The sequence below is a fragment of the Perna viridis genome, chromosome 15, assembly GCF_037379345.1.
Source record: "Perna viridis isolate PV_CMFRI_1.1 ecotype Kerala chromosome 15, ASM3737934v1, whole genome shotgun sequence".
NCBI lineage: Eukaryota > Metazoa > Mollusca > Bivalvia > Mytilida > Mytilidae > Perna > Perna viridis.
Window position 1 is genome coordinate 9,725,389 of NC_142459.1, and position 13,698 is coordinate 9,739,086.

The 13,698-nt window shown below is 35.0% G+C and overlaps 1 protein-coding gene across 1 annotated transcript; it reads left to right on the plus strand.

The window, feature by feature from the left end:
* Window positions 1–1,390: 1,390 nt before the first annotated feature.
* On the plus strand, window positions 1,391–11,102 carry LOC148596865 (uncharacterized). The gene is made up of 2 exons (XM_088564433.1): window positions 1,391–1,582; window positions 5,822–11,102. Exons 1-2 carry the CDS (start codon window positions 1,559–1,561, stop codon window positions 9,464–9,466), a joined length of 3,669 nt encoding a protein of 1,222 aa, XP_088420559.1. The 5' UTR covers window positions 1,391–1,558; the 3' UTR covers window positions 9,467–11,102.
* Window positions 11,103–13,698: the final 2,596 nt, after the last annotated feature.

Genomic DNA, 13,698 nt, shown 5'->3' on the forward strand with positions numbered 1-13,698 from the left:
AGGGTTCTGAGCACTATTTAGTCGCCTTTTACGACAAGCTTAGCGCTGCTGCAGGCCTATTCTTTTAACACCCGGACCTGCACGGGGACTAAAACTAAATACTGCAGTACCCCTTTATGAATTCAAAGCTGTTTCTAGACTAGTGTTTGCATTTTATTTGTGTTATATTAAAGCCTGAATTCTTCAATCTCAAGCATTTTTATAACTATTACTTATTAAAGAAATGTTTGCGACTGAACAACTCGAACGTTAATAGAACATTTACATTAAAAAAAAAACATGCATATAGACAAACAGAATTTTAATATAGAGTGTCCAGACTGCTCTTCAAAAAATAATACATCAGCATAGAAAATAAGTTATGTCAGTATTTAAACTCCTTTAAATTGTATTGCGTTGCATGCATTTTCCATAGTCTAAGGAAACCGTTTGAAGTATATTGATATTCAATGTGTTTTAAGAATTTGCTTTACGTAGGTTTTATTCTGATTTACGGTAATGATACTGTTTTAAAAAGTCTCATCTTGTGATAGGCGCACATTTAGAGATTTTGTAGAGGGTTTCCAGAAAAATGTTGGATCCAGGCTATTATTAGCTCATCTTTGCCAAAAAGGTGCACAAAATTAATATAACTTTTCAACAAAAGGGATGGGGTCCATCCTCTGATCCGTCACTGTGTTAGTAAGATAATATCAAAATCTTTAGGTAGACCAATGATAATGTTAGCTTCTAAGGCAGTTATTTTCCTTTGGACACAAAGACATGATAATCTTGATATTTCAAGTTCTTCGAGGTTGATGCGATTCCCGTAAGTATGATTTTTTAAAGATAATACGTCATATATATAGTGGAAGCTGAGGCTGAGATCAAAAGATCTGGCGAAACGATGTTCCTTCTTTTTGGATCAGATCACCTATTAAGTTAGCCGCATAAGAGTGGAGGATTAGGCCAGTGAGTAACGGAGCATAATTTGTTCCCACAAGACACGTAAATTCGTATGCTGCAATGTGCCCTCTCTGTCGATTTTTACGAAGCACTAATAGAACGACATATGCAAATTAAAGTTTTAGGGTTTTTTAGTCCTCCTAAAAGATTCAAAATACTCGTTTATAAGTTTTTCTTAACTGCAAATTAATACTTCTTGCTACATAACTCCAGCTTTCAAACCCGACCATGATATCGTATTATAGCATTTTCTAATGTAAGCACACTGAAAAACAAAAAGATTTTAATCTTTCTGATTCCTCTGTTGCTAATTTCTAATTATCTACCTTTTACCCATATATATTCGTTGAAATTTACATGAAAATATTATAGCTGTCAATCATCGCACATGTAATAGTTTACATTCGCCTCAGGTAAAAAGAAATGTTCAATCGTTCGGTCTCCTTATGACTTTCCTTCTGTGTAGACACTTGACAAATTTCGATGCCTTCGGCAGTAATCATGGAAGTTCTTCCTAAACCACTGCCATACGCTTATTTCTGAAGGGAACTTCGTTGCATTACATGAGGATCGTAATATTGAAATTCTTAGTATATTGCATGGGAAGTTCAAGATGACCAAACTATGCTTTGCCAAGGTAAGCACAATATTTTTTCACGATCACGTTTTAACTTGTGTTTGTCATGTTTTTTTTTACCCTTGAACATATATGCATGTAAACATATTGTTCTTAGGAAGTGAGGAAACATGTCTTTGTGACATGTTAAAAATTGTAAACGTGAGTTTTTCGAGCATGCAGAAATTTAAAAGCCATAACTGTTATAATTTTTCAATTTTCAAAGCAACAGCCCTGATGCTTGCGAACACCTGCTTTCTACCATGGATATCCCTTGTTTTTCAGGTGTTCTCAAGTTAAACTAGTATATTCAGTGTTTAATCCATCCTGTCATCGAAGCCTTTCTGTTCAGTCCACATTTTACCTTGTGCATTAAGATATTGAAGTTAGCACCTCTATTGACAAATCTGTACGAACGTCATAGTACATGTCGGTCAGCCAAGCACATTTTGAAAATACTTCTTGCACTTACATTGCCTGTTCGTCTGTTCGTTTTTTTTTTTTTTTTGTTTTTTTTTTGTTTTTTTTATATATATATATATAAATAATTTGGTTGCTCCAGATCTCATATAAATAGCCTTTACCCTAATTTTACTTCTAGAGAAGCTTATATTTATAGGGTAATGTGATGACCCTGACTTTTCAATTGAAATCCCTTCTACGTCTTTACGTGTATTCCCCATTTTCACTCCATTATCTCCATGACCCCTGTTTGTTTCTAGAACTAGTAAACATACTCCCACAAACAACTGCATACATGTACTATATGATTATGTAAGCTAATTGTGTTCATTACTGCACAGAAAGAAGATACATGTAGCACCTGGCCTAATTCCCAAAACAAAACAAATGTACCCGTGTATGCACGTGAGGTAAACAAAAATCAGGAACTTGCATGCATTGCTTGCTTTAAGTGAAACAATTATGAGAAGTAAATGCCTTACTAAGTAAGTCCATCCCTTTCTGATTTTTTTTTTACTTCAGGCCCTTAAATACATTCACATTTAGGCAGAGTATAATAGAAATGCGATGTCGAAACCGAATACTGTTTTTTTTTTTTTTTTTTTTTTTTTTTTTTTTCAAAATTACTTTATATGCAACATGAAAATAAACCAAGGTCGTATGTCCTGCTCCAAAATATTCAATCAAATGAAACGCAGCTCGCCCTTCTCCTAAAAACTTGCTATCAATATTTTTCATTAGGATAAATTCCAGCTCGCCCATCTCACAAGTCTTCAAATCAAAAACAGTCCGTTAAAACGAACAGCATTGAACCCAATCTCACCCCTCTCAAAAACGTCAATCTACATTTTTAGCTGAACTTGTAATTTGATATTAAGAATGTACAAGTAATAAGTACTTGTAATAACCATTATAATATAATTGTGTATAGCTCTTGGCGAGACATTTTCCTGTAAATATACTTTCGCTTTATCGTTTATGTAACGTTTATAATATTGCTGTCGCTCATATCTTAATCTATTTCATTGAAAAGGACAAATTTAAAATGTAAAAGTAGTTGTATGAGGAACAGAAATCAAGGGAACTAATCAAAAGAATGTAATCCAGGGACAAAGACTAGACAGGGAAAACAGACATACACAACAAAGAATATAATCCAGGGACAAAGATTAGACAGGGAAAACAGACATACACTACAAAGAATGTAATCCAGAGACAAAGACTAGAAAGGGAAAACAGACATACACAACAAAGAATGTAATCCAGGGACAAAGACTAGACAGGGAAAACAGACATACACAACAAAGAATGTAATCCAGAGACAAAGACTAGACAGGGAAAACAGACATACACAACAAAGAATGTAATCCAGAGACAAAGACTAGACAGGGAAAACAGACATACACAACAAAGAATGTAATCCAGAGACAAAAATTAGAAAGGGAAAACAGACATACACAACAAAGAATGTAATCCAGAGACAAAGACTAGAAAGGGAAAACAGACATACACAACAAAGAATGTAATCCAGAGACAAAGACTAGAAAGGGAAAACAGACATACACAACAAAGAATGTAATCCAGGGACAAAGACTAGAAAGGGAAAACAGACATACACAACAAAGAATGTAATCCAGGGACAAAGATTAGACAGGGAAAACAGACATACACAACAAAGAATGTAATCCAGAGACAAAGACTAGAAAGGGAAAACAGACATACAGAAAAACCAAAATAACAAAAGTATAAGTTAAAACTATGAAAAATTTTCCTAAAATTGTTAAAAGGCAGTAAATGTTATAAAGAAAAAAAGCATAAAGACATTCAGAGGTTTCCGATATTACACATCCATATAAGTGACAACGTTTATTGAATTTCATGGTACCTGAAACACGTGTATAACATATCGAAATATGGAATATATATAGTTAATATTACTTTAATAACCACTGGGTCGATGTTAATGCTGGTGGATCAATGGTCCTCGAGTTTATTCATCAACCTAATAGTTAGATTTGTCTGACCCTGAATTATATCAGATTTTATTTATCATATTTCAAAATACCTAAAACTGATTCTTAATATTGCACAAGGTAGAACCTCTCGGAGATGGATTAGGCTTCCTGTTTCGATAGTTTTGGTTTTGAGTATACAATTATTTTTATTTATTTTAACTTTTCAATATACTTGATTCCAATGCTGCTTATGAGAAGTTGAAAGAGTAATCAATGGAACCAAGGTTATAGTGGTAATCAAAAGAATGTAATCCAGGGACAAAGACCAGACATGGAAAACAGACATACACAACAAAGAACACTAAGTAACTAATATTATATATTAAAAGTAACAAAAGGAAATGGGGAACTTGGACTCCACTAAAAACTGAGAGCAAAGACCTGGTGCATCGGTAGGGTAAGCGTCCTCTGCTTTTCTAGAAACACCCGCCGAGTTGCTCATAAAAAGTCAAGTCCAGGGTACACGAAAGAGGAAAGGAAAACTATGACACGTTGAACAAATCAGTTTTCATGGCGCAGATGGATACACCGTAACGATCCACGAGTTCATGATGACGACCATAAAACTTTTGTAGTATTGACTTCAATCTTGTAGCAACCTAACCCTGCTCCAGAAGAAGCCTATTTGTTAGAATTCTAGCGCGATTCAAAACGTCTGCATAGTCTCGGCAATCTCTGGCATAACGTATGAGTTGTGATATGAACACTCCATACGCAGGTGCTGAAGGGATGTTGCCACAGATGAAAGGAAAGTTGACAATTTTGAATGAAAAGTCATCACATTTGTCGTAAAGTTTAGTCAATAGTTTTCCTTTAACATCGATTTCTAAGTGTAGGTCAAGATATGAGGCTGCCTTCACAGTGTCTCTAGTATTCTTTATCTCAAGTTCTTTGGGATAGATGCAATGTATTAAATCCCCGAAATTAGGATTTTTTTATCTATATTGTCATCTATATAGCGGAAACTGAGATTAAAGGATCTAGCTAAACAATATTCTTTCTTTCGGGTCAGATCGGCTGTAAAGTCAGCCTCATAAGAGTGGAGGAATAGGTCTGCAAGTAGAGGAGCACAATTTGTTCCCATTGGAATGCCGACCGTTTGTTGAAAAACGCGTCCACCACACTGGACAAATATGTTGTCGATTAAAAATTCCAGCATTTTGTAAACATCTTCTGTATATTTGGAAGATGATTTGGAATTATTTCTTACAAAGTATGAGGAATCTCTACCAAGAACTATATATTTGTATCTAGGTGTACCATCTTTTTTGAAAAAACAACGATGTATAATGTTTTTAAGTCGGGATTTTAACTGAGTATGTGAAATAGAAGTATACAGCGTTGAAAAATCAAAGGTTTTAGATAATGCTATAATATTCTGATAATAGTCTTAAACTGATTGTCTCCAAAAGATCTTTCGAATTTTTCAGGATCCACATTGAGTTAATACCACTACGGGAGTAACAAGTGTTGTGGTAGGACTCCACATGTGTTCATCGAAATATGCAATATGTATATATATAATTGATTGGTATACCAAAGTATATATTTATTAATAGGACAGACAAGACGTATATAAAAGTTTCATATTCATAATAAGGCAGTTTCGTCGTACATGTATCTGCTATCCTATTTGACGATCGTCATCAATTGTTCTTTTCGATCAAGTTATTTGACCCCTCATCAGAGTAAAACCTTTGATTTTGTGATCGATACTTATCTATTTTATCCTGTACTAGTTTTTTTTTTATTTTATGCACTTTTCTTTTGTTTGTATTCACAGGCGATTCTTCAAACAGTCTTCCTGTCAATGATAGTGGCATCATCGCTAGTATTGGGCGAGGAAATCATATTCGACGCAAACCTACAGGATGGGAGTCAAATTATCTTCAACTTTAACAGAAGCAACCATGAAGATTGTCTATATTCACAGGCAGAAAACAAAGTCACGTGTATGGTAAAAGAGAAGTTCAAAACCGTAGTTGACAATTGGAAATTCAAATCATCCAAAATTGAGTACATATCGGTCAATTGTATGCAACAGAAATACTATTCAAGTAAAAAACACATTTGCGTCTGCGTTAACGGAAGTGATGCTGCAAACCCTGGGAAATATAAACAGAATGACGTCATTCATTATTGTCATTTTACCACCGTGTCTGAAGGAATGTTTTCAAAACTTTCGCAACTCAAGGTACTCGATATTTCTTTTAACCAAGTTAAAATAATAGAAGAAAACTGTTTTGCCGGTCTGAAATCCCTTCGATTTCTTGATCTTAGTCATAACCCCATTGCAAAATTATCTGATAAGTTTATCTGTGACATGCCTTCTTTGCAGATTCTTAAGATGAAAAACATTCGACTTGGCTCCAAAGCTTTCCACAGAAGGCCTTTCGATTGCACCATAAGCCTGAAGAAATTAATATACATTGATCTATCTGATAACATGCTTGAATTTATTCCGAATCAGATAAGCCAGAACTTACCGAACTTGAGAACATTAATACTTCGTGGTAACATGATTAAATTTATTTCACAGACCGCTTTCGATGGTGCCGAAAATTTAAGGTACTTAGATCTGTCGTATAATCATGTTCCATCGTTACCAAGTATGTTTTGTAGTCATCTGATTGGGATAAAACACATTAATTTATCATCTAATCACATGGCATCATTCAATATGGCTGACATGACTCCGTGTCAAACTGCAGAAATTCTCGATCTTTCGATGAATATGATACATTCTATAGAAGGTAGCATCCAGCATGATAACAATTTGAGAGTACTTAATATTTCTGGAAATGGATTACATGTTATCGGGGACGATTTCCTGCATATAGCTCAGCATTTGGAAATATTGGATCTGTCCTTGAATGACCTTGAACACCTTTCTAACTCAAGTTTTAACCGATTGGACGCTCTTCGAGAGCTGGTGTTAAGTAGTAATAAGTTCAACAGCACCGGTAACTTCATGGATATCCTTACACATACCAAAAACTTAGTGACTCTTAATATTAGCTCAAACCAGATTGAATCAATACTAAACGATACGTTCAGTAGTGTGGCAAATTTAAAGGTATTAGATATATCACACAACTCACTGAAACATATCCACCAAGCCTCATTTACTGGACTTCCGGCTCTAACGAACCTCCAGATTCGTAATAACAATATAGAGACTATAGCAAAATCGTCGTTATTGAGTCTCAAGTCGTTAAGTACCTTCGATTTATCACACAATAGTATCGATAATGATCTCGATATAGTATTAATGCCACCATTGCTATCGATGGTAAACCTGGACTTTAATAAGCTCAGTAAATTTCCAACCTGCTTCAACAACACTGGCATTAAACATCTTAAATTGAGAAGCAATGTTATCGATACAATGATCCGAAACCAAACAAATTATCTCGAAAATTTAGAAATACTGGATTTAAGTTATAATACCTTGGACTCGTTTGACAACGTTTCGTTTGTAAATATGCCATCTTTAATGGATTTGGACCTATCCTTCAATATCCTATATGGTCCATTATACGGAAATGCCTTCAAAGGAACGGACAATTTGACATTCTTGAACTTAAAGAAAAACTACATCAACAATGTGGACGATTTCTTTTCCGATCCTTGGACAAGGCCGATTACTCAATTGGACTTGTCTTTTAACTCTATCGGGAACATTGAGTCGTTGATACTCAAGTCATATTTGTTTGGTACCAGAAACAAACCCGAATACAGGCTAAGGGAACTTAATCTAGAGCATAGCTTTATACACTCGGTAGCAGCAGACGCGTTTCAAGGGTTTCTTTATTTGCGTCAGGTCAATCTGAGAGACAACATGATCCAGACTTTAAAACCATTAGTTACGGAATATAAAACGGAATTTCTCTTACAGAACAATCCTTTAGTGTGTGACTGTAACATGGCATGGTTGTCGGAAAGTTACGTTAACATCAATAACAAGTCTGTATCAACATTTGACTACGAGGTTGACACATGCGTGGTTAAACCGGGAAAAGAAACGCTTCCGGTTAGGAAAATTCCAGCAAGTCATTTCCGATGTGAGGTGACACCCGGTTGCGATAACATGTGCAGCTGTTACACATCTAACAACGAGAGTACCATTGATTACGTTGTTTGTCATGGTTTGATAGGCGTTTTACCTTCCGAACTATCTCGCACAGCTAAAATAGTCTACTTGGACGGAAATAGAATTCCAATTTTAACTTTTCCAAAGCATTATGATCCAGATTTCCTTACTACCGAATTATATTTAAACAGAAGCCAAATTGGGATTATTGAAAATATTTTCTTCTCAGGATTTGGAGAACTTGAAACCATAGATTTAAGTGGCAATAAGTTGAAAACTCTGCCTGATGTTATTTTTAGTAATTTATTACATTTGAGAAATCTTTATTTGTCCAATAACAACATAGAAGTAATCTCCCCTCACTGGTTTGAAGGACTTCCGTTGGTTGAAATTCATTTAGATGGCAACAAAATAAACAACATTGATCTTCCAACTTTGAATATTCTTGGTCATATACATTCTATTCGGTATGTCCAACTGCATAACAACCCCTACGAGTGCACTTGTTTGAACAGGCAGTTTAGAATTTGGCTTCGTAAGGAGGGGAGAATTGTAAGAAAACGGTACATTTTAGATTGTTTCGATACAGGAAATCCCATTTTAGGAACACCTATTGCGGAATTCTCCTGTCCTTCTACTGACAAAGGCAATAGAAATGGGGTCATCATCGCCATTATTGTTTCATCCGTATGCTTGGTTACTGTCTTTGCCGCCATTTTGTATTACAGAAGAGATTTGCTGGCTGTGTTATACGTAAAGTTAGGATTTGGTTGTTGGCGCCAAAATAACGAAACTAACAAACCGTATGATGCATTTTTAGTTTATGATACGAATGATACAAAATGTTCCGAATGGGTAGATATATCTTTACGTGCATTCTTAGAAAAGAGGAAAAATCCTTATAGAATTAGTTCAACTGACAGAAGTAAACTTTTATCTAATGCTACAGCCATTGAAAACATGCAGCTCCAAGAAAGTAAGAGTTGTATTTTTGTTCTAAATAATACGGTTATGGCTAATTCGTGGTGTATTGAAAATTTCCATAAAGCATGGGCTCTTGCCCGAAAAGATGGCAAGTTCAAGATTATTTTGATTGTATTTGGTGACGTTGAACTTAACTTATTGGAACGAGAAATGAGGATAATGTTATCTCAAGGACAATACATAACCGCAAGGTCACATTCTGTGTGGGATAGACTTATTTACGAACTACCAAATCCCGAGAAGGGCGGGAATTCGATCCGCTGTGAAGATGATGTTTCAGAAAATGACGTGATTATTTATAGCGCCACAGGAAATAATGTGGACGAATATGGGAGTGTTTCTATACATTGATGAAGTGTAATGTTTAACGAAATTGTGTATATCTACAAATTTAGAGATATGTCTCAGTTTGACTTCAGATAGATCGTTTCAATAACACATACATTACGCATGCTTCAATGCAACTTCATAGACCTGAAATTTAATTATAGGTCTCCGGTGGCTTGTTGCTCAGCTTTCTGTTTTTTTTTTGTTTTTTTTGTTTTTTGTTTTTTTTTCTAAAAAGCGAAACGAACCGTACTTGACAAAAGTTCTGGGATTTCAAGGGAAAAAATAGTACCCGTTATTTAGTTTCGATTCTTAATAGAAGAGAATCCGAGTTGCGTGTTAAGTAGTAGTCTTTGTAAGAATCATGCAAAATCTAAAAAATGCGATACACCCCAAAAAAGACTACATATTTTTATTTTTGTAATTAAGTTGTTCTATGGGTCTATACTATGAAATGTGTAATTATTAATTCAAATCTACCTGCTCTTAGGAGATAATCGAGATTGAAAATACAGTAGCTTCTATTGTATTTGAGCGTCATTTACAGAGTTATCCCCCTTTATTTTGAAATATACAGTGCATTCTATATAATTTTGTCTCCTAAGAGCACGGGTTATATGAAAAACAATATGTTTATTTCTGTTTATTATTACATTTTAAACAAAATATCAAATATAAAAATATGTAGGTTTTTTTACCCATGAACCACATTTTGCATGATCCTTAGCTGGAGTGCTACTTAACAAAATCAGAAATTTATGATGATAAAACATATCTTTATACCAGTTTCTTAATGCCTTATTCTGTTCAATTCGTCCATGTAGTAACGAAAGAGTAATCAAGGGAACCAAGGTTATAGCGGTAATCAAAAGAATGTAATCCAGGGACAAAGACCAGACATGGAAAACAGACATACACAACAAAGAACAATAAAGTAACTAAAATCATACATACAAAGTAACAAAAGTAAATGAGCAACTCGGACTCCACTAAAAACTGGGGGCATGGACCAGGTGCACCGGTAGGGTAAGCGTCTTCTGCTTTTCTAGAAACATCCGCCGAGTTGCTCATAAAAAGTCAAGTCCGGGGTAGACGAAAGACGGAAATATAATGGAGCACATATGAACATACCATTTAAACAAATGTCCACTTCTGTAAAAAAAAATGTCTTCACTAAATAGTACTAATATTTATTATGCAATCTGTTATTTGATACTTTTGAAAATAATGAGCATTTTCGTTTTTTTTTTCAAATACAGTGAAACTTTTTTAAGTATTATTGTTTGTGGGGTACCAATTTTCGTGGGTTTGGTAAACCACGAAATTTGATTCCCAGCGAAATGGAAATTTCCCTTCTTTTGTATGACATGGTTCTAAAATCAACGAAATCAAACATTGACGAACTGGTCATTTTCGCATATACCACGAAAATTGGTACCGATGAATAAAAGTATTTTCAAAATACCTTTTGAAGAGAATATCGACGTAAAATCATATGCTATTATTTGAATGATTTGTATCATTTCTGTCATTTCATATTTCAATCAGATTTAATTTATAAAAGATTTTAATTATTGAAAACTTTTTAAATTATTAATGTACAATAATTCTAGTCTTTGTACTGAGTAAGCTTATGATAAATAGATAACAAATTATAATTTGCTCTTTGTCCTGGTTCTTTGCCCTTTTTTGCTGTTTTACGACATGCATATAGTCATGTTACTTACTTAAGAAGGTTTAAATAACAGTAAAAGTATAGATATTGCATGACATACATATGTACCAACAAATACTTACAACATGCTACGCAAATCTCTTTTTGTCAATTAAAATCGAAGATCAGAATTGATATAGCAGTCGACAGAACCTACAAATTTGTAAAGCCTGTTAGCGTCTACAATTATCTCTTACGCCGCCGCAGGAATTTACATACCCCGTTAAGGTTCAAATGCAGATAGTATTTTAATGTACCATTGTTCATTACACCAATTAACAATCTCATTAAGGAGGTAGACTTAGGGTAGGGGACACAACTTGTGAAATCATTGATATGCTTGTACCATATTAAATTTCACCAAAGCATATCAAGCTTTCATTTGAGACAGAATGAAATCAGTCCAAGTTACTTTGATGCTTACTTGAGATTGATGTAAAATTCTGAATACAAACGTTCCTATGATTTGCTTGAGTTGTGTCCCTTACCCTAGGTCTACCTCCATAAATAACTTTTACTGCCAACTATAATTATATTAGGTTCGAATTAACAACGGATACGGACAGAAACTGGATTACTCGGGATAAGATACAATTATAATAGTTTACAGCTGTCCACAAACCAGTGCATGTCGTTCATTTCCATTCATATACCAGAATAAACCAGTCATTCACTGTCGATATATTCAAGTTGCTAACAAATGCTTTATTCTTAGATAAAACCATAATAAACCATTTGATGATTGGCTAGAAATGAAAACTCTACCAAATAATAAATAGTGATCAAACATAGAAATAAATTTAAAGAGAAATTTTGAGTATCCATTGGAATAGTTCCCTTGATTTATTTCATGCAGACCCAGGCCTATCCAGATATTTACATCCCCAACTTATACAACATGTGTATAAAACTGATAATTATCATCGCAATTACAACGATCCCATCATGTCAATTGCAGAATCAGTTAAGATCTTTCAAGTCTATTTTATCGAATAAACGCGCTTTTGCCAAGAGTTACTCAACTACATTGTTCACATAACTAGTTCTGGCCGATGTGTGTCGTTTCGGATAATTATTGGTCACTTAGAAAATTGCTGTAAAAATCGTGGTAAACATCATCATTGCAAAAATGGATAATCGTCATTTTAATAAGAAGTGTTTGTTTGTTTGTTCGTTTGTTGGGGTTAAACGCCTGAGCAGCAATATTCAGACGATGAACATGAAATGGATGATAAAATGAACATGAAATGAAAAATGGGATGCGACACAAGGATGATAAGGTCAACAAATTTTGATTGCCACAAGATAAAGGGGAGGGATGGGTAGGGTCGAATACCACAGCAAGGTTCTTTAACGTGCGAGGAACGTGGCATCTTTCCCAACACGGTGCACCACTATGGTTTGCGGTCAGGTTTTCCGTATTATAGCCTGACAACCCCAGCATGTAACACGCCAGGGTACCCAATTCCACCACTTGGTGGTCGTGTTACGGAAATACGGACAATGGTAAAACTACCCACAACTGCTTCCATAATAGCATTTCCTGTTGAAATGACTCTTGTGAAGGTAGGTCATCCGAATAATGATTTAAGAACGCTGTTGTTTCAGAATTGGATGTTTCAAGTACACGGGATGGAAATATTTTGAAAGCTTGGACTTCCTGAGTTTACAAGTGATTGAATCTGTCGTTAAACTGCTGTAACAAGGATGCAAATTGCCCTTTTGAAGTAGAATTCTGGGGTCCCCACCGGGACATTAGATCTCTGTGTCGAGAACAACGTCTAGGTGGTTCAAGTGATTCCAAAACCTTGGACTTCATCTGCCGGAAAACGGTATCAAATACTGTTTCCTATGCTCTAGCATTAACTTAAGTTTTTTTGACATTTTCAACCATCTCGTAACCTTGAACAAATTCGATTGTGCTTCCCTGAAGCTGTTTGCTCAATCCTTAGGGTAAAGTTTGAAACGGAGCAAAAAATGTCGAATTCGTAATTCTTTTCATTAGACCATAGGCTTCTCCAACTGTTTTTGTATCCCAGTTAGGTTCTGATATGGCACTATTATTCAAACATCGAATAATTGCTTCGAGCATTACATCAAAATAAATCAAAGATTTATGTTTATCTGTCCACTTTGTCTCACAAAGGGAGATAACTCTGTAAATGACGCCCGAGTTTTGATTTTGTTATGCGACTTTCAATAGGTCGAGTAAGAGTAACATATTCCACAGCTTTTTCAAGTCTCTGACTACGTTTTGGCGAATACTTAAAGAAAATTCCTAGCTGCTTTATGCTGTCTAGCATTAGATGCAAATCTTTTAGATGTAACCCCTATTCGAAATGACCAACTCTCCCACCCAGGTAAAAAACGATAAGTCTATAAAAAATAAACAAACACGTGCAACACGTGCTTGAGACATGTAGACATGCAAACATGTAGACCAAATCAGTGGGGAAGAAATGGAGATAAATTGACTGCCTTTCTCCCGCCCTCTTTCTTTCTCCTTTTTTAGGATCCGCGCCTGTATGTAAGAATCATCACT

Bases quoted from the DNA above. Each gene is read 5' to 3' on its own strand.
- LOC148596865 (XM_088564433.1), top strand. From the start codon at position 1,559: ATGACCAAACTATGCTTTGCCAAG. The intron at 1,583-5,821 runs GTAAGCACAATA...TTGTATTCACAG, and splicing joins CCAAACTATGCTTTGCCAAG to GCGATTCTTCAAACAGTCTT.